At 39.9% G+C, this 21,787-nt stretch overlaps 2 protein-coding genes across 4 annotated transcripts in view; one reads left to right on the top strand and one right to left on the bottom strand.

Annotated features, from left to right (window-relative positions):
• LOC149141582 (uncharacterized) overlaps nt 1-21,787 on the top strand; it is a 498,683-nt gene that overhangs the window by 156,961 nt on the left and 319,935 nt on the right. For all 3 annotated transcript variants that reach the window (XR_016265175.1, XM_089452912.1, XM_089452913.1), the window contains 3 exons: nt 4,354-4,493; nt 4,712-4,877; nt 5,237-5,372. Coding sequence is in view for 2 of the 3 variants with exons in the window: in XM_089452912.1 (XP_089309038.1) it covers nt 4,354-4,493; nt 4,712-4,877; nt 5,237-5,372 (442 nt within the window). In the remaining variant the exon portion in view is untranslated. The remainder of the gene's footprint in view (nt 1-4,353; nt 4,494-4,711; nt 4,878-5,236; nt 5,373-21,787) is intronic.
• On the bottom strand, nt 137-1,009 carry LOC149141583 (uncharacterized). The gene is made up of 2 exons (XM_089453096.1): nt 898-1,009; nt 137-782 (listed from the first exon to the last, which is right to left on the bottom strand). Exon 2 carries the CDS (start codon nt 755-757, stop codon nt 290-292), a length of 468 nt encoding a protein of 155 aa, XP_089309222.1. The 5' UTR covers nt 758-782; nt 898-1,009; the 3' UTR covers nt 137-289.

Raw genomic sequence — 21,787 nt, 5'->3', positions numbered from 1 at the left:
CAAAAGCGGGAAAAAAGCGTTTGGCACAAAAATATTCATTTTTTTTCATTTTTTTTAATATCTAAACCATCTACAACATAAAATAAATACATTGACACATAAATATGATAAAAAAACTAATATATAAGATGTTTAATATCATTTCTAGCGCTAAAATCACACATAACATTGAATCATGTCCTGAATAGTAAGTCCTGAGTCCCAACTCAGCCTCAAAATATCAACAAAAAATATGATAATGTATCTCATCATGTCATAATGTCATATACAATAAAATGAAAGTCTAATCCTATTGATTTCCTCTGCCCCTCTTGCGAGAAAATGGCACAACTTTCTCTTTCCCTCTAGATGTAGAAGCTGGTGCCTGTGCTGGTGGAAATGGCAGTGGAGTCTGACGTGCTCTAGAAGCTGAAGAACTAGTAGTAGCAGCTACAGGAGGCTGAGGTAGACGGAGACCACGTCCTCTACTGGTGGTAGTGGTAGCCCGGGTAGGCGGTGTCACCTCCTCCTCCTGCTCCTCCTCCTCCACCTGCTCCTCCTCCTGCTCCTGCTCCTGCTCCTCCTGCTCCTCCTCCTCCCCCTCCTCCTCCCCCTCATCCTGCACTAACCAATCATCAGTGGGATCCATGAGAGGCCTCTCGGTCTCAACCCTCCATTCAGCAGTGGTGTCAATCCCATCCAATGAGATGGCTTCCATATCAGGTGTCCTCTCTAGTTGCCTCACCCACAATCGAAGATTGTAGTAGACATAGACCATGTCATTAAGTCTATGGGACTCCAACCTGTACAAAGTTCATGAAATAATAATTAATAATTAATATTATAAAAAAAATATTGTTTAATGAATTCAAAAATTTATTTGGAAATTTGCAATATTTTAAATGTTTAAGTGTTAACCTATTGCGCTTCTTGTTGTGTATTTTTTCAAATACACTCCAATTGCGCTCACATCCTGAGGAGCTGCATGTTTGGCTGAGGATGCGTACGGCAAGCTTTTGCAAAAGGGGTACTCTGCCATCATACATCTTCCACCATGCGTCTACAACAAAATTACAAATAAAATTTTAAATAAACATAAGAAAAAAATGGAATTTGAAGAGACAATGAAATTTGAAACAAAGTTACAAAGTACAAACTAAAAAATACCTGGCATTTTAATCGTCCTATCAGTGACAGCCATTTCAAAGCCAAATGTGCCACCTGACATCTTATATGTCTCAATTTGTCTAGAGATCTCTATACGTTGTTCTGGAGATCTCACCATCTTCTGGACACAGGTTAATAATCCTTCCACGACCTCAGCATCAAAATCAAACCCACATGCATAAGAAAATGCAGGGTTCAGGAAAAGCCCAGCAGCATGAATGGGACGATGGAGTGTGTTGTTCCATCGCTCATCAATCACTTCCCATAGAAGGAGTTGTTTCTGAAACCCATCATCTCCCTTATCATCATAGTAGGAGCGAATGGCTTCTTTGGCCCTGTCCATGGCTTCATACAAATAGCCCATTGCGGGCTTCTCACCATCAACCAACCGAAGAACCTTTACCAAAGGTTCAGTAACGACGCACACCTCCTGCACTCCCGCCCAGAAGTCTTCCTGGTATGAAACTAGTCTGCATACCGCCTCTCCTTCTGGTTTGCGGCTCATTGACGAAGCACGCCACTCCTCTGAAAGAAACATTCTCTTCAAATCCCACATAGAATTCAAAAGGGATTGAAGAGATATGAAACTCGTCGCAAACCGTGTAATGGCGGGGCGCACCAACTCTTTGTTGTTGGTGAATCTTCTCATCAAGCTAAGCACAGATGTATGATTATATATAAATTTTGTGATGCTTTTTGATGAGTCAACAATATCTTTGACAAAGAGAATTTTCCCTATGTCCTCTAACATCAAATCAATACAATGGGCAGCACAAGGTGTCCAAAATAAAGTAGGATGCCTGTCCATAAGCATTCTACCAACAGCAACATAATTTGCAGCATTGTCCGTTATGACTTGGACAACATTTTCTGCACCCACCTCCAAAATAAACACATCCAGCAAATCACATAAAGTTCTTGCATCTTTGATTTTATGAGTTGCATCAATAGATTTGATAAACATAGTCCCCTTGGGACAACTAACCAAGAAGTTTATAAGGGTTCTCCCCTTTTGGTCAGTCCAACCATCTGACATAACAGTGCATCCTGTTTGTGCCCATGATGCCCTAAAATCCTCCAATCTTTGGGTGCAGTCACGCTTTTCCTCTTGAAGAATCCGGCCTCTGAAATCATGATAAGAAGGGATTTTGTACCCCGGGCCAACACTGGCAATAGCATCAACAGCAGGTTGGAAAAATGGATTATTCCTTACAATGCTGAAAGGAATATCACTCCAGAGGAGAAATTTTGCCATCAACCTATCAGCTTGTTCTTTTTCAGTTCTTTTTAGCATTGAACCGATAGTTGGTTGTGAACCAGGTGTGGTTCGAGGAACAAAAAATGATGATGCAGCTACCGGATTGACTGACGCTGCAGTAGAACCAGTGCCACTTGGTCCACTTCCTTCAGCTGACCTTCTTAGTTGCCTTTTGAGTTCTTCTTTGGCCTCTCTAGTGTGCTCTAATTCTCCCAATGCTCTCATGGCTCTTTGGATAAGTTCAGGATTTGTATTTATACAGGGCCCCACATCATGTCCAGGGATTTGTGCAAGGTGGTACTTCAACCTGTACACCCCCCCGCTTATCTCCTTTCCACACAACTTGCAATTCAAGTTTTGTCTATCATTCGGAGCTTTAGGTTCACCATATTCCCAGAAAGGATCCAATTTCCTTGGCATGTTTGTTTTTGAATTTTGAATTTGCAAACCTATGGAAAAATAAGGATTAGGAAATAGGAATTTAGGATTACATAATACAAATTACAATTTAGCATTTACAAAATTACAAAATACAAATTTCGAAAATCCAAAGTTCCAAACCCAAGTTACCCAACCAAATGGCAATGCCAAAAAACAATGAAAAAACATAAACAATGTTTAAAAAAAATGAAAAATAAAATAAAATTGGTTCCCATACTCATACCAAGTTACCCATCCCAAATCAATGAAAAAATACAATAAATTCTTTAAAAACAAAAGGAAAATGGTGCCCACTGCCCATATGAAATTTGCCAACCAAAAACAATGAAAAACAAAGTTTTGAAACAAGGAAAACAAAAAAAAAATAATCTACATACCGTTTTTATGGAGAAATTAGTGATCTCCTCTTGAAATTCTCCAACAAGCACTTGGATTTGCTTCCAAACCCTTCAGCTCCTCTCTCCCAACACTTCTCCTCCTCCAACGCGCGCCCAAGTCAAAAATGACATAAAAAAAAAATCGCATTTTGGTTATTATAACCCGCTGCCCCGCGCCTCGCCGCTTTTTTCCATAAAAAGCGCGCTTTTTTCGAAAAAAGCGCTATAAAAAAATCCGCCGATTTTTTGGGATAAAACGCGCGATTTATGCGTTAAGGTGAAAAAATCGCGATTTTTTGAAAAAAGCGCGATTTTATCGCGCTTTTAACAACACTGGTTGGATGTACTCTTGGTGTTATAGTGGCAGCTACAAGGATTGATCCTGGGTCTCCCATAGATTAGGACTGGCAGTGACCGACTCACCATATGGTTAAAAAAAAAAATAATTACATTTTCTGTCCTAAACCTGAGAGCCTGAGTAAGAAGCATGATCTTATTTGAAATTAGCATCAGAGAAATTTGTTAGACAGTGTGCTGTACATTGGGTAAGCCTTGGACTCTACACCTGGCCAAAGTTGGTGACACTAATAGAACTTCAATCCATTTTTGACAAAACATATCATTGGCTTCTTCTTCCCTTGACCCTAAATATTGTCCTAATTATTAGGGCAAGCACTGCTCCAACATTGGCCTCACTTTGTACACATCTTGCAGCACTCAGGGTAGATAAATTTATTTGATCCTCTGTTTACTCTGATATGTGGATATCTCCGCACTTCCGACTATGCTGTGCCCTCCATTGAGGGTCTCCTCATTTCTCCTTCTTGACCGTTTAGTGAGTGGCCTTTTGTTCAGTTTTGCTATTGGGATGGCTCCCTTTAGAAATCTTGTTTTATGTTATCAGGTATTATTTTTTTACTTATTAGCTTTGCTTCTTAATTCCTAGTTTTTAATATGGGACATGAGGTCCTGTTGCCTTAGGCAAGTGCTTAACAGTTAAAGTATGGTGATGTACTTTCACAGTTCCGTTAGCCTCTTTTGGTTACTAGTTTAATATTATTATTCTTCCTTTCTCCTTCATAACTGAACGATTTATCTAATAAATAGGTTGACCATATTTTTTTGACACAGGATATTTTTGCTCTGATTCCTGGAGATACAGATTACCGAATATTCGCTGAGGACTATGGGGACATCCCAGGATTGGATATTATATTCATCATTGGAGGCTATTTCTATCACACTGGATATGACAAGCTGGATAACATTTTGTACGTTTCTTACATAAATATGCAAGTTTAAATGGTGATTAAGAGAATATTTTGAGCTGAGATCTTGTTTTGCAATATTCGCTGAGTCAGCGCAGTCTTGACAATAGTATCTTACTGCTCTGCTTTCCATTAATGAATTATTAAGCTTTGCACTATTTCCTAATAATGCTCAATATCCTGCTTAACTATATGATTGTGAGTAAATTGTGTGGTTGCAGGCCTGGAAGCATACAGGCTCGAGGGGAGAACTTAATCAGCATATTGAAAGCACTTTCAAGTTCCTCCCAGTTAAGAAATGCTCAGCAAAGAGCTGATCTCATAATTGCAGCAAATAGCACCCAAGAGGATCGGTCATTTTTCTCCGACTATCTTTCATTGTTTATGGTAGGATGGAACTGGGTTTTAATGCATGAATTTGACAGAATACAAATGACTTTCTTGTTGGAAAGGCTTATGTTCTATTGGAATTTATTTTTCTTGTCTGTGTTTCCTTGTAACTTTAAGTATTCCTGAGATTATGAGTTTCATAAGTATCTGTTCTGTATATCCTGAACTTTCTTTCATGTCTATAAAGCTCATATAAGTATTTTTCAGTTGTCCAGAATGTACACCCTCTTGGAGTTGTATTTTTTTCAGCTTTAAATTAGGTGGTAATCTTGTGTACCCATTCAATAATGAGTTGTGATGAGTTTCATTCCTTGCAAAAGTTGTCTCAGGATGCTGAGTTGAAACCTTTTATGCAGGTTACTTATTCAAAGAAAACGGCCAGGATATTATATGTTTTGCCTATGATCTTTGTTCTTGTTGCTCCTGTATTTTCCATGTGTTCCAATTTCGGGTTTCTCTCCTGGTTCACAGGTCTTTGGTGTATCTTTAAAGGTATGCTAATATTTCCTTATTTTGATATCTGTACTTGTGGTGCGTGTTTGGCAATCTGTATGGCATGTGCAAAAGTAGTTCCTTACAATTCCAGTTTATTTTGTGAGAATCCAGAGACTGTATGCCTTAAATTTTCTTTGCATGACTTGTTAAATCGTCGGGGTTTATATGGTTGGCATTTGCTTGAATAGATATAACAACCCTACATTTCATATCAGAGGCCAAATGTTAGCCATGAATAAATAGGATGTTATCAGAGGTATATTCAGCCCTTGCAAATGCTTATACATTCTTTAAAATTATGAATAACAGAGGACAGAGGCATAAAGATTGATAATTTGAATCCCCAGAAAACTAGCTTTATTTTGATGATCATCAAATCTAAAACAACCATAATTTACTAACAATTAGATAATGATTCGGAGAAACATTTGTATGCCTTCGTTGCAGTTTCTTGGAAACTGGCAAATCCTTGAGAATGTTTTCAAGTACCTCAATTCTACAAGAAGGCTTTGTTGGAAAAGACTTAACTGCAAATCTATGAATTCTCGAATGATTCCTCTTCCACAAAATGTTGTTGATGTTTGAAGAGTTTTATCTAGGATATTTTCTTGCTTGCCTTATGCTGTATTTTCATTATGTGTGCCTTTAAAATGATCCAGGACTACTATGCAGAGATCTAGCCAAGCTATCTGACTTTCGTTCTCATTTGGTAGAGTTACTAAATATGGAGGCAAATTTGGAGAATTCATAGAATTGCAGGTCAGTCTAGATAGGAGGAGATGGAAATTGGTTGTTCTAAAAGCTCAGGGAAACATAGGTGAATGGATGCACAAAATGTAACAAACAACAAAATTACAAACATGGTTTTATGATTACTCTCACCATTGTATTAATGCCAAGAATTATATTTGACATTTGAATATGATTTCAACTTGAACATATCCTTCTTATTATTTCTCAAAAATATTATTGGAACTACTTATTGGGGTTATGCTGCATGCATCACTTAAAAACAAAGTATAGTGTTAGGCCATATGGTACATGTTGAAAATCCTGACAGAGTAAGATGTGTTATGTCTGTAACATTGATGTCAGTTCAAAAGATTTATTAATATAAATAAAAAATAAATATAATGCTGAGTCACAAAATAAATATAATATCAGTTCACAATTAAAATAAAAAAATACATATATTAAATTTGGGAAACATAAATCAATGTTGTTAAAAGCGCAAGCGGGATTAAATCGGCATGGGGAACAAAGCGGAAAAAATCGGAAAAATCGGGAAAAAAGCGGAAAAAAGCGGGAAAAAAGCGTTTGGCACAAAAATATTCATTTTTTTTTTCAATTTTTTTAATATTTAAACCATCTACAACATAAAATAAATACATTGACACATAAATATGATAAAAAAACTGAAGTGTAAAACTTCCGGATAAACAGAAATATATATAAAAATACTTTATTAATAAATGAATAGACAGATGATGATGATTTACAATGGGTTGCCTGGCTTATATACCGCCATAGGCACCCTTTGGGAAAGGGCATGATCTTATGATCGTGCCCTTTCATCTAACTAAACCTAAAATTAAACAATAACCTAAAATAAACTAATTTTTTACATAACATTGCCTTCCTCTCGAAAGAATGCTTTGTCCTCAAAGCATAAGTAACGGCGGATGTTGTTGAAGAATGATTCATTCTCCCAGAAGCGTCTTCTTCGGGTAAGTCCTTCCACTTGATCAGATATTCTAAGATGATCAAGGTCGCACATTTTAAAAGTTCTTGGATTAATCTCTCAAGTTTCGTTTTTTGGTGATGTGGATATCGGTATGGCTTGATGTTAACAGGGTCTGGTCTTGCCTTGACTTCTATTGTATGCTCAATTTCCCTATTAGGTGGCATCTTCATAGGTAGGTCTTGAATCTCTGGTGATTCTTCTCTGGTCATATTTGCAGATAACATTTCTAATTGGTGACATTGTATTGCATAAGCAGGTTCTCTTCTTCGACTCAGCTTCATCATCTAAGATGATGATACAACATGATTTTCTGGTGCTTGGAATCCATGTAGTTTGTACTTCTGACCTCCCCATTTGAATTTTATAAATTGCACTTGATGGTTGGCGGCATAAGTACCTAAAGTTTGTAGCCATTGGATACCTAAGACTACATCTACTCCTCCTAATGGTATCATGAAGAACGGAGACTCTAATTTAAAGTCTTGAATCTGCAAATTGACTTTATGGCATTTCCCTACCTTTTCAATCTTCTTACCATTAGCTATCATCACTTTCATGTTTGGTAAGGGAAATGAAAAGATATTGAGTTTCTTGGCCACAGTCGTATCTAGAAAATTGTGTGTGCTTCCAGAGTCGATGAGAACCACTACGTCGTTCTTCTTTATGTGTCCTTTTAACTTTAGGGTCTGAGGTTGTGATATACCTGTCATGGCTGATAATGACACTTGCCGAATACTTCCATCATCTAGTTCTGGTGAGAATTCTGGGGCGTCTTCTGTGTCTTCTACATCATAATCTTCACTGTTTGAGTCATTGGTTGCTTCACAATTATATAGGTTCTTTGGTTCTTTTCCTTTAGCACATCTATGTTTGGGGTCCCACTTCTCACCACAGCGTTTACATTTACCCTCTTTTATTCTTTGCATTTCCACATTCGATTTTTCATCTTCACGACGATGTGGTGGAACATATCTTGTATTATTTGAGTCCACATACTGGGGTATCCTTCGTCTTGCATAAGCTTTCTCCGCTGTTGACCAAAATATTGGTTCGGATTTCTTTTCCGCTGTTTTTGCTTTTCGTCTTGCTACTTCTATAGATGTAATGTCATGCATCTCAAGTTCTGCTTGTAAATGGGATTTAAGTCCTGAGACGTATGATTGAATCAAACGAGATTCTGATAACCCAGGTACTCGTGTTACTAAGGTCTCCCATTCTTGAGTGTATTCATCGACACTTCCTTTTTGTCGTAGTTTGATGAGTTTTGAAAAGAACTCTTCTTCCTTTACACCTTGGAATTTTTTGAAGAATGCATCTTTAAATCTCCTCCAGCTAATGATGTGTGTTGTCTTTTTCCACCACATATGCCAGTTATATGCTTCTCCCTCCATTTTCATGGATGCATGTCTGAGCTTTTCGTCATCGTCAGTGATGTCATATATCTCAAAGTATTCTTCTGCTTTATTTATCCATGCAACATTGTTTTTTTCGTTTCCATCGAATTTAGGCATCTCGACTTTTGCCCGTCGCTGGTATGTTGCTACTGGTTGAGCGAAAAAAGGGTGTTGATTGGTAAAGTTATCCCAGAGTTGCTTGTTTGTAAAGGCTGTGTCACTCGCTTCTTGGTGGGGTGTCACTGATTTTTTTGGGGATTCAACTTTGTCATGTGAGTCGGTGGACTTAGTTGAATCTGTCGAAAGGTGTTCTTGATTCTCTTCACCTTCTTTTAGCAGTTGTTCGGGCGTACAATTCGACCTTTTACACAAAACTTTTAGCATTGTTAAGACCTCTTTGAAGTTTACTCCTATTTGGACATGTTGACTTTCCATTTTTATCTCTATTCGATTTGTCGTATCTTCAAGATTTTTGATTTTGTCCGCTTGCTCCCCAAGCTTGCTCTCGACTTCATTTAATCTTTTACCGACCTCGTCGTGGTTGTTATTTATCTTTTGCTCTGCATCCAACAACCTTTTTTGAAAATCCGCCATTGTCATTGTCGACATTGAGCGGGTTTGCGGAGGCGTGTATTTATTTGCCAGCTAAAATACTTTTCCTTCCCGTTTTTTTTTTTTAAATTAAATTAATTTAATAATTTAATTTAATTAATATATATATATATTTTTAATTATAAATTATAATAATTATAATTTATAATTATTAATTATTATATATATATATATATATAAATTAAAGTTATAAATTATATAACTTTTAATTAAATTATATATATAATATATAATTAAAATATGATATATATATAACTAAATCACGTTATAACGTTTCAGATCTCTTGCACAGTCTTTTTATATATATATTAACTTTTGAACCGTTCAAAAAAAAATCGAACGTTACCGTAACACAGAGCTGGCAGCACGTCGAAGTCGTAACACAGCAGGCTGCACAGAATTACCGAGTCCTTCGTCCCCGTCGTGACGGAATGGAGGTGATGGTGAAGGAATATGCCGCGGACACGACAAAATAACGAGCGAAGCGGATTGACGGATGACGGTGGCAGTGTGGTTTGGAGAAACGGATTACGGTTGACGGATGACGGTGGCAGTGCGGTTTGGAGAAACGGATTACGGTTGGGGAGCAAGCGATTGGTGGGAGAAAAAAAAACGGCTAACGACAAGGAGGGGTGGCAGAGTGAGGGCGGAAGAATGGTGCGATAGTTTGAGCAGCGGATGGACGTAGCGCAGTGGTGGCTCTGATACCAGATGAAGTGTAAAACTTCCGGATAAACAGAAATATATATAAAAATACTTTATTAATAAATGAATAGACAGATGATGATGATTTACAATGGGTTGCCTGGCTTATATACCGCCATAGGCACCCTTTGGGAAAGGGCATGATCTTATGATCGTGCCCTTTCATCTAACTAAACCTAAAATTAAACAATAACCTAAAATAAACTAATTTTTTACATAACAAAAACTAATATATAAGATGTTTAATATCATTTCTAGCGCTAAAATCACACATAACATTGAATCATGTCCTGAATAGTAAGTCCTGACTCCTGACTCCTGAGGACTTGAGTCCCAACTCAGCCTCAAAATATCAACAAAAAATATGATAATGTATCTCATCATGTCATAATGTCATATACAATAAAATGAAAGTCTAATCCTATTGATTTCCTCTGCCCCTCTTGAGAGAAAATGTCACTGCTTTCCCTTTCCCTCTAGAAGTAGATGCTGGTGCCTGTGCTGGTGGAAATGGCAGTGGAGTCTGACGTGCTCTAGAAGCTGAAGAAGTAGAAGTAGCAGCTACAGGAGGTAGACGGAGACCACGTCCTCTACTGGTGGTAGTGGTAGCCCGGGTAGGCGGTGTCACCTCCTCCTCCTGCTCCTGCTCCTCCTCCTCCACCTGCTCCTCCTCCTGCTCCTGCTCCTGCTCCTCCTCCTCCTCCCCCTCCTCCTCCCCCTCATCCTGCACTAACCAATCATCAGTGGGATCCATGAGAGGCCTCTCGGTCTCAACCCTCCATTCAGCAGTGGTGTCAATCCCATCCAATGAGATGGCATCCATATCAGGTGTCCTCTCTAGTTGCCTCACCCACAATCGAAGATTGTAGTAGACATAGACCATGTCATTAAGTCTATGGGACTCCAACCTGTACAAAGTTCATGAAATAATAATTAATAATTAATATTATAAAAAAAATATTGTTTAATGAATTCAAAAATTTATTTGGAAATTTGCAATATTTTAAATGTTTAAGTGTTAACCTATTGCGCTTCTTGTTGTGTATTTTTTCAAATACACTCCAATTGCGCTCACATCCTAAGGAGCTGCATGTTTGGCTGAGGATGCGTACGACAAGCTTTTGCAAAAGGGGTACTCTGCCACCATACATCTTCCACCATGCGTCTACAACAAAATTACAAATAAAATTTTAAATAAACATAAGAAAAAAATGGAATTTGAAGAGAATGAAATTTGAAACAAAGTTACAAAGTACAAACTAAAAAATACCTGGCATTTTAATCGTCCTATCAATGATAGCCATCTCAAAGCCAAATGTGCCACCTGACATCTTATATGTCTCAATTTGTTTAGAGATCTCTATACGTTGTTCTGGAGATCGCACCATCTTCTGGACACAGGATAAGAATCCATCCATGATCTCAGCATCAAAATCAAACCCACATGCATAAGAAAATGCAGGGTTCAGGAAAAGCCCAGCAGCATGAATGGGACGATGGAGTGTGTTGTTCCATCGCTCATCAATCACTTCCCATAGAAGGAGTTGTTTCTGAAACCCATCATCTCCCTTATCATCATAGTAGGACCGAATGGCTTCTTTGGCCCTGTCCATGGCTTCATACAAATAGCCCATTGCGGGCTTCTCACCATCAACCAACCGAAGAACCTTTACCAAAGGTTCAGTAACGGCGCACACCTCCTGCACTCCCGCCCAAAAGTCTTCCTGGTATGAAACTAGTCTGCACACGGCCTCTCCTTCTGGTTTGCGGCTCATTGACGAAGCACGCCACTCCTCTGAAAGAAACATTCTCTTCAAATCCCACATAGAATTCAAGAGGGATTGAAGAGATATGAAACTCGTCGCAAACCGTGTAATGGCGGGGCGCACCAACTCTTTGTTGTTGGTGCATTTTCTCATCAAGCTAAGCACAGATGTATGATTGTAAATAAATTTTGTGATGCTTTTTGATGAGTCAACAATATCTTTGACAAAGGGAATTTTCCCTATGTCCTCTAACATCAAATCAATACAATGGGCAGCACAAGGTGTCCAAAATAAAGTAGGATGCCTGTCCATAAGCATTCTACCAGCAGCAACATAATTTGCAGCATTGTCCGTTATGACTTGGACAACATTTTCTGCACCCACCTCCAAAATAAACACATCCAGCAAATCACATAAAGTTCTTGCATCTTTGATTTGATGAGTTGCATCAATAGATTTGATAAACATAGTCCCCTTGGGACAACTAACCAAGAAGTTTATAAGGGTTCTCCCCTTTTGGTCAGTCCAACCATCTGACATAACAGTGCATCCTGTTTGTGACCATGATGCCCTAAAATCCTCCAATCTTTGGGTGCAGTCACGCTTTTCATCTTGAAGAATCCGGCCTCTGAAATCATGATAAGAAGGGATTTTGTACCCCGGGCCAACACTGGCAATAGCATCAACAACAGGTTGGAAAAATGGATTATTCCTTACAATGCTGAAAGGAATATCACTCCAGAGGAGAAATTTTGCCATCAACCTATCAACTTGTTCTTTTTCAGTTCTTTTTAGCATTGAACCGATAGTTGGTTGTGAACCAGGCGTGGTTCGAGGAACAAAAAATGATGATGCAGCTACCGGATTGACTGAAGCTGCAGTAGAACCAGTGCCACTTGGCCCACTTCCTTCAGCTGACCTTTTTAGTTGCCTTTTGAGTTCTTCTTTGGCCTCTCTAGCGTGCTCTAATTCTCCCAATGCTCTCATGGCTCTTTGGATAAGTTCAGGATTTGTATTTATACAGGGCCCCACGTCATGTCCAGGGATTTGTGCAAGGTGATACTTCAACCTGTACACCCCCCCGCGTATCTCCTTTCCACACAACTTGCAATACAAGCTTTGTCTATCATTCGGAGGTTTAGGTTCACCATATTCCCAGAAAGGATCCAATTTCCTTGGCATGTTTGTTTTTGATTTTTGAATTTGCAAACCTATGGAAAAATAAGGATTAGGAAATAGGAATTTAGGATTACAAATTACAATTTAGCATTTACAAAATTACAAGATACAAATTTCCAAAATCCAAAGTTCCAAACCCAAGTTACCCAACCAAATGGCAAATGCCAAAAAACAATGAAAAAACATAAACAATGTTTAAAAAAAATGAAAAAAAAATAAAAAAATTGGTTCCCATACTCATACCAAGTTACCCATCCCAAATCAATGAAAAAATACAAAAAATTCTTTAAAAACAATGAAAACAAAAGGAAAATGGTGCCCATATGAAGTTTCCCAACCAAAAACAAAAAAAAATTAATCTACATACCGTTTTTATGGATAAATTGATGATCTCCTCTTGAATTTCTCCAACAAGCACTTGGATTTGCTCCCAAACCCTTCAGCTCCTCTCTCCAACACTTCTCCTCCTCCAACGCGCGCCCACAGTCAGAAATGACCAAAAAAAAAATGAAATTCGTTGTTATAAACCCGCTGCCCGCGCCCTCGCCGCTTTTTTCCATAAAAATCGCGCTTTTTTTTTCGAAAAAAGCGCGATTTTTTTTCAAAAAAGAGTGCTTTTTTCGGAAAAAAGCGGTATAAAAAAATTGCCGCTTTTTACCTATAAAAAGCGGGTTTAAATCGGCATATGAAAAAACTCGCGATTTTTTGAAAAAAGCGCGATTTAAACGCGCTTTTAACAACACTGACATAAATACAATTACGAAATAGTTCCATATTAAATTCTATAGATCCAACCCTAACTTTGCTCGGTAAGTGAACTAGATAAACTAAAACCCTCATTCTATTTTTCGTTGGGTAACTATATCATAATATGTCTTTGGTTTAGAAACTTTTCAAAAACCTGATCAAAGTAATTAGTGACCGAGATTCTTCTCCAAATTCTATTCTTTGTCTCTATTATCCATAAGCTTTTTTAGCTGTCAACGAATTTGATATGGTACATCCAGGTTATGGCAGAGAGACTAATTAGGTGCATCTACAGCCATGTGTTATGTTTGTAACATTAATAAATTAAATTGAAAAGACAGTGACACCTGTAAATGATGAATTAAATAATAGCCTACCATGATAATAAAAAAAACCAATAAAAATGATCACTATAAAAAATAAACCAACATAGATCCATCTTATCTATGGATCTATGAAGCGCCAAGAGGGATAAAATCCGTGCAGGTGAAAACCTTTTTTAGAGGGAAATACTTGAGGAAAGGTTTGCACCTCAAGGGATTTGATCTCTTTTAGTGCTTGATAGATCCAGAGCTAAGATGGATCTATGTTGGTTATAAAGTAAGACATAAAAATATAATATAACTGGAACTGACATGAGGGAAACTTGTTGGCATCCTTGCTTGATTATCAGCATTGCCGATATCTTGATTATTGCTTGATTATCTCTATTACTTGTTTCTTTATTCCTATGCCCTGCTCATTGTTTCCTTTACCTTTCCATTGAAGGGGAAACTGAAGTTGGCATATGTATCTTTTAAGCTATGCATGCCTGTAAATTATATTCTTGTATCTTCATAAGTGGTCTTATATTTTCAGCATTTGGTTTAAGGTTTCTGTTTGTTTATAGTGGAACCATATGTGGGCTTATGATCACCCATGTTGTTTATGCCCTATTTGCATATGTTCCATCTTTGTCCATTGTACTATATGTCATTTTGATCAAATGGATCATTTTTGAAGCTTATCAATTTTTCATTTGAAGATATTTTGTAATATCCTTGAAATAAATTTTGACTTAAACTTCAGAAAAAGTTTCTTCGAAAATTATGCCGTAAAATTCATTAATCAAATTACACAAATTTTACCATGGAATTAATGGAAAAACTATGAAACATAAACTGCAATTTAAAAGAGACAAGAAATACATGCAGTGAATGTGATCCTTATTTTATGAAGCAAATATTACAAGCTAGTACAAATAACTGGAAATGGCTAAGGTGGTGGCTTCCCAAGAGATCTGCATCAACATTGTATCAGCCTCCAAAATAAAAGCTGAACTGATAGATGCGCCTATGAATTCTGAATGGATTCATCGAGGGATGAGATGGGTTTTCATCCAATCTCACTGAATTACCCGAGGGTTTTCGTCTTGGGGCTATCGAAGCTGAGAACAACGTTCCCAAACCCTTTCATGAGAAAAATGCTCAAATCCAAGATGCTTCTAATGATCTCCTCCTCTTCCTTTTAAAGACTCGATAGATAGATTTCCAATCTTCTAGAAGTACTTTTATTCTGATTATTTTAATATTATTCTAGAAGCTGCCCTTTGACTTCATTTAAGTGACTTTCAATTTAATTTAATTTTACTCAAGTCACTTTTGGCCTTTTTCCTTCAATTAATCATAACCCCTTCTTTTATTTAATTAAGTGACTAATTAAAGTCACTTTTAATCTGGGAAAATGGTAAATAACCCACCATACTTTATTTGGCCATTGGAAGTCACTTCTCATCATTCCTTCCTGTAGGTTTTCTCGTTCCAGTTCCAACGAGCTATTACGCTAAGGTGTTCCATTAGATATTCCTCCCAGAATACCACCTTAAGTATAATTAATTAAGTTGTGCTCAATAATAACCTCATTTTACGGGAATTATCAGAATGCTATGAAACCAAAAGCAAGTTGTGCGGAACTGACTCTGATGATAGAATACAACAAGCGAACACTGTCGGATCCCATAAAACCCCTCAAAACCCCTCTGAGAGCCTTGATGTTGTAATCTTGCTCGTGGCCTAGCCATCACATACCTTGGAAATCCATCCTGATTGTACTATAGACAAAACTGAAATTGGGGACATTACAAGTCCTCTTGCCCTAATATTGCTTTCCCCCAAGCAATCCATATCTGTACATAGCAACGGCATTTGCACACTGATACTAGGATCCCATATGAACTACTAGGCTAAACCATGCCTTCGTGCCACCAAAGTATAAACAGATCCCTCAGTGCATGGATCCCAAACAAACCTTCGACTAAATTTTCCATCAATAGATACACCTAGATCCCAATGCCACCATGTCCAATCATCATCGCTCATGCCTAAGGGCTCCTGCTGTGTTGTACCCTTGGCGAAATATATCCTGTCAAGTATCCCTCCATCAATAGGATATCAACTCATAATCTCCTTCCAATCCATCTTGTGGGACAGATGGGACAGATAAATGCTCATATGTTTGTACAAGGAATAAGTCTATCATGTCGATGTTGCTCCATGCCTCGCTTATGTTGCTATGCTCAGACAACTAATAGGGGTGACTCTGCCCCTTTCCCTCCATTGTATAAAGTCGAGTTGACAAAACTGCAAACTCTATCTATGTACCTCTGAAGAAGGCTACTTTGCAACTTTGGAATATACTCCAATGGATGCCTAGTTAGGGCTGTTAATATTTCCCCAATGCTAGACAACTTGGTACCTGACTTGTCACATGCCACTTGAAGCTCCTCGAGTGTGTTGACCTCCTATAGGATAATGCCTTAGAGTGACTGGATCTGCTTCTTCATTGCTGTAAGGTCTGTCACGATACACTCCATCTCTTGGTGACTGGTGTCTGAAAGTAGTGCAGCCTTGCTGGTTGCCTCTGTGTTTGTTTGCTCCTCATCAATGGCTGGCCCGAAAGATGGCTATTCATCCTCCTCCACCATGGCCATAACATGTGCCTCTAACCGTCTCTCCACAGATAGCTCGTCATGCATAACATCTTCATTTGACTCATGCTTCTCTATGTGCTCTCCCTGCTTGTGATGTTCCTTTTTCTGTTTTCCCTTATGGTGTGGTCAGGATGGGCTTCCAGGGTTGGAGGTAGCTAGGTCACAAGAGCAGGTTTACTTCATCAGCGGGCCCAGGGGCTTTATGGGGTTTTGAGGAGTTTCTATGGGATCTGATGGCATTCGCTTGGCATATTCCATTATCCACATAACTTGCCTTTTGTTCCGTTGCATTCCAACAACTTTCGAAAACAGGGTTATTATTGAGCCTAACTTAATTAATTACGCTTAAGGTGGCATTACCAGAGGAATACTTGACAGAACACCTTAGTGTAATAGTTCATTGGAACCATAACGTGAAGATCTATAGGATGAGATGGTGGGAAGTGACTTTTAGTGGCCTGAGGGAGATGGTGGCCAATTTACCATTTTCCGAATTAAAAAGGTAGTTTAATTAAAATAAAAGGAGGGAAAAAAGTACTAAGTGATTAAAATAATAATAAAATAAAGGCTTCTAGAGGGGTCCATCAGATCTATAAAAGAGGAGGAGGAGACCATTTGAAGACATCCTTGAGTTGAGTATTTTTCTTGTGGAGAGGTTTGGAGAACCGAGAGTTCCCAACTTCAGTTGTAGGCCCGAGACGAAACTCCTTCATTGATTTAGCGAGAGTGGGCGAGAACCCATATCTCCCTTATTTTTGGAGGCAACTACAACACTATTGTAGATCTTTTGAGGCCATTACCTCAACCATTTCCAGTTTCTTATACCAACATTTTCTATATTAATAAAATAAGGATGGGTTCTACTACATGTGCATTCTGTCCAATTTTCAGTTGTAGTTCATATTTCCTTGTTTTTCCGATTAATGTTATGGTTTTAATTTGTGAAATGTGTTTGTGAAATTAATAACATAAATTTTGAAGCAAATTTCTGCAAAAAATATATTTGGGACATTACAATGGTATCAAAGATGGCTTTTCTTACCAGCTTGAGGATTTTAATTGCAGATAAATTCTGAGCCAAGTTTTGGGTTATTTTTTTTGAAGACGATTGTAGTTGCTGAGGCTGTATTATTCCATTGCCATAAGTATTTTATTATTGGGGTAAGTTTGAGGATCATTTTTTTAAGGATCACTCTCGAGGTTGAATCAAAAAATTTCTGAAGTGTTGAGCCAAAATTCAGATCTTTGTAGTGTCTGGACTCTGGAGTCAACATTGATTGAGGGGATGAATTGTTGTGCATATTATTCCTTTTGGAAAGGCCGAATCTACCCTAGTGCGAACTACTATTCCATCATTGATTTGCAGGCCATCCCAAGTTGAGATTATAATAAAAGAGGATGCCATCATGAAACTGAAGATCGAGTAGAACAAAAGAATCGCTTTGTTGGGCTGAGACTGTGGAGGTGAAATATTTTAATCACCATGTTAATGTTTCATTGCGAGGCGGGCTGAGTGTAATTTTATTGAGCTTCCGACAACTATTAATAGAATCGATCCTGATGGTTGTTAGTTGGATGCTGTCAAAATATGTACAAAGTTTGATTAGCCGTAGCTCCAATTGAAGAGGCTCGAGGTCATGTTGTGTGGGTGATTTCAAGATTGCACAAAAAACAAGAGTCGTGGACGTGTTAGAGCCAGGCAACTCGCGCAGTTGAAGGAAACTAGACAACGTGTAGTCTTGAAGCAGATCGGGTCTTGATAAGTTGTATAGGTTGTATTAGTTGTGGAACGAGTTACTAGCAATCCGAGCAACAAAGCAAATCTGTCGATTGGAAAATTCAAGCAACCCATATTAAGTTTTTCTTTCTTAGCGCTTGTGGGTTGGTGTTAAGGTTGGACAATCACGTGCATGATCAAAATGAGATGGAGTGATGGGGCAGAGGATCACGTCACTCATTGGTAAACGAGAACCTGAATCACCATTGTTATAATTACTTCTAAATTAGGACGGGTTAACAGAATTGTGGTGCGACCAAATTGTTGGGAGTTATCTCCAGTTTGCTCTCTGCGATTTCCAGCTGTGTGTTTCAGACTGTAGGCATATTGGAACAGAGGTGTGAAAAGGAAAGTCAAATTTTGCTTCGATCGTAGAGAGGATCCAAAAAGGTAATACACCTGTGTCCTGTGTGTGGGGATAAAAAAAATCCGTTGTGTGCACTTGCAGCGGAGATGGGTCGAAGTCTTTGGTTGAGCATCAAAATATTGGAGGCATGTTCTTTTTGATTGTGATAAACTGGCATATGTTGTACGCTGCTGGGACAACAATCAACTCTGTAATCTGGTATGCGTGCACATTACTAGTCAAGTGCGTAGCCTGTGCATTGAAGAGGACCAAGTGCCATTAACACTGTGTTGCTTGTCCCCAAGAAACTTCAGTGCTGGAAGCTCAAGTATGTGCTTGCCCTCCCAAGTAGCATTCTCAACTGGCAAGATCCTCTAATGCACCAAAAATCGCTTATCCTCAAGCAATGCCCGAACAAACATCCTCTCTAATTGCTGCTCACCACTGTTACTGCAACATGTGCTAGGGTCCCAGATGTGCCACTGAATTGTCCCTGACCTCAGCACTGTCCTGATATGAAAGAATCCTTCACTACCAGGATCCCAGGCCATCCTGTCCAACATGAAGCTCCCCTCGCTCCACTCACTGTCCTGCCCGGTGCAAGTACCAAAAGTCCCTTGCTCCATCAGGGACTTGCTAAAGCCCAATGGAAGATCTATATGATCTCCCCTTGCAGTAACCGGCGCATCCCTAAAGGTTATTGAGCTGTGAAGAGCTGTGATGCCCCAGTTCCCTGCTAGTCCCATAGTGGTGCCACCATGTTGACATTGCGCTACTCTGACTATGTCATACTCCTCATCTTGTGCAAACCATATCCTCCTCTCTTGGAACTCGATGTTGGAATACTAAAAGAGGCGAGACACATCCTGCCTGGGCATCTCCATGGCGTCAAGGCCTACCCATCCAAATCTAACTCCGAACTTGTGTAGCAACAAGAATGTCTGCCTCCCCATATGATGAAACCCTCTATGAACCCCCATGTGTCATTCCAAGAGCGAACTATATCACTCTCTACCATGACTCTGCTCATCACGAGTGATCTATCGATCAACTGAATCCCTGCATCCCATAGCTAGACTTGCTGCGGCATAGCCCTGACAACCGATGGAATCCCTCTGGCCCTCATCTCTAGTCCCTGCATGCCACCCATATATAGGCTCCATACATCATGAACTAATCTGAGGCATGCTAAACTGTCTGGTGCCTGCCACTGTGTAGTACTGATGACCACTGGAAACCACGTGTGCCAAATAGATACCCCTTGAATGCAACCAATGGATGGGTATCTGATACGCACATTCGACTCAGCGTATGTGGATCCATCCTGCTCCTGCCAACCATTGCCCCTGGTTCAACTACCCGCCCCTTGGAGAATGTGCTGATACAATGTCGGGAACCCGGATACATATTGGACAACTGTCTCAGCCGTACACGGTATCCTCTGCTCATGCATGGTCCAGACATGCCCTGTGGAAAGAGTGACACATGTCTCCCCTGTGACCAACTCCCCAGGCATAGGATTAGTGATGAATGATATGCCATCCCTGTCGGTGATCATCTCATCCCTCGACCTGTAGCTATAAACTCGCGCACCGAATCGATGCCCCCACTGAGAAGTCTCCCCTCTATCACATCAAGTGTCATCCAAATATCTTGGGTGAGCTCCCCGTCCCTTTCTGCTCGTGCCCAGAGTGTTAAAGGACAAAACTAGATCGCTTGCTCCTGTAAGTGATGTAGAAGAGGGTCAGGCATGTGAGTCCCCGCGGATACCATCAAGTATTGCTCATCTGTGTCCCCATCGATCTTGGGTGAACTGCACCGAAAGGTATGCCCGGTATCTCCCTCCATGGGTGTCCCTGGAGGCAACACTTCAAGACCTCGTTGTGCAACACCATACGCCTCTGCATACCACCGATCATCCCTGTACTCCTGTACATGCCACTGTACACCGCAGTTTACCCCTGTACTTTGTTGGATACCCTCGACTACAACTATGCCATCCCATACCGTCCTGCTTCCCACCTGTGTCACTGCACTTGTCACTCCCCTCATGTACTCAATGTGATTTGAGGCATTCCCACTCCACAACGCAGTCCAGCACACTATAACACACCACCATGCATCTCCATTCCCACCTGTAGACCACTGCAAAAACGCTAGATGCTCCCACACATCTTGGATGTGATGGCCTAGAGCTATGTCTCTACGTGTCAGGCCACACCCGATCAATATCATCACCTCCACCATCGCATCACTATTCCCCACCGAAATCGATCTTCCTTCCAAATCCCCCCTCGAGGGATCCGAGAAGTGACTCTCCTTATGTGTCAGCAGTGATGCCACCACTGCTCTGCTCCTTTGCATCGTTTATGCCCCAGACAAAAGTGAAGAGTCCCCAGCTCCATATAAGGCACTGTCTGGTGGCCTACCAATGCCACCTCCATTGACAAACTCCTGCTAGAGTATGTTGATCACCCAGTCATCCTGTGTATAAATGGCATACCAAGAAAGCCAAAAAAGCCTGTCCATAAACCGGTCGATCATTGGTGCTGACCCAGACTCCCCTAGCGAATGTGCACACTCAACTGATAGGTCAACTGCACTATCCCGGTTGCAGTCAATCGACATACCTGGGAAATAATAGGTAGTGCCACCCAGAACCCATTGCCAGTGTGCGCTGCTGGTATCCCCAGTGCCTGGAAGCTCCTGTTGAGCTACACCCAGTCCACCACCATCACCATAGCCCACTCCACAGGGTACCAACTTAGAATCTCTCGCCATCCAACCACAAGAGAGGGATCGAATGCACGAACTCCCGCACATAGAACAACCTTAGCATGCGGGTGTTGCACCCTGTGCAACTCAGGTCGTCTCATCTTGCTACCTTGGTCAACACATGAAATCTGACTAGGTCGCTCTGTCTCTCTCTATCCAATAGGTAATGGTAACCTCACACTGCTTCCAGCCCCATCTATGTATGCTCGAAGAGGGCTTCTCTCACGCCTTAATGTGCACTCTAGCTGCACCAGTAGGGAATCCAATCGCTCCCCAACGTGAGTCAATTTGGCCGTGCACTCGACACAAACCGCTGTCATGCCCTCCGACTCCTCGTTCTATTGTAGAATAGCCTCTCATACTCATACGATCTTCCTTTTTAATTTTAATGCTAGGAGG

This window comes from Pinus tabuliformis, chromosome X (genome assembly GCF_031772625.1).
Source record: "Pinus tabuliformis cultivar Carrire ecotype Pingquan chromosome X, CPIR1, whole genome shotgun sequence".
Classification (NCBI taxonomy): Eukaryota; Viridiplantae; Streptophyta; class Pinopsida; order Pinales; family Pinaceae; genus Pinus; species Pinus tabuliformis.
The sequence above is the reverse complement of the archived record's forward strand: the minus strand, read 5'-3'. Positions and strand labels throughout refer to the sequence as shown.

Excerpts from the sequence above, each read along its gene's own strand:
- LOC149141583 (XM_089453096.1), bottom strand. The coding sequence starts at position 757 with ATGGTCTATGTCTACTACAATCTTCGATTGTGGGTGAGGCAACTAGAG.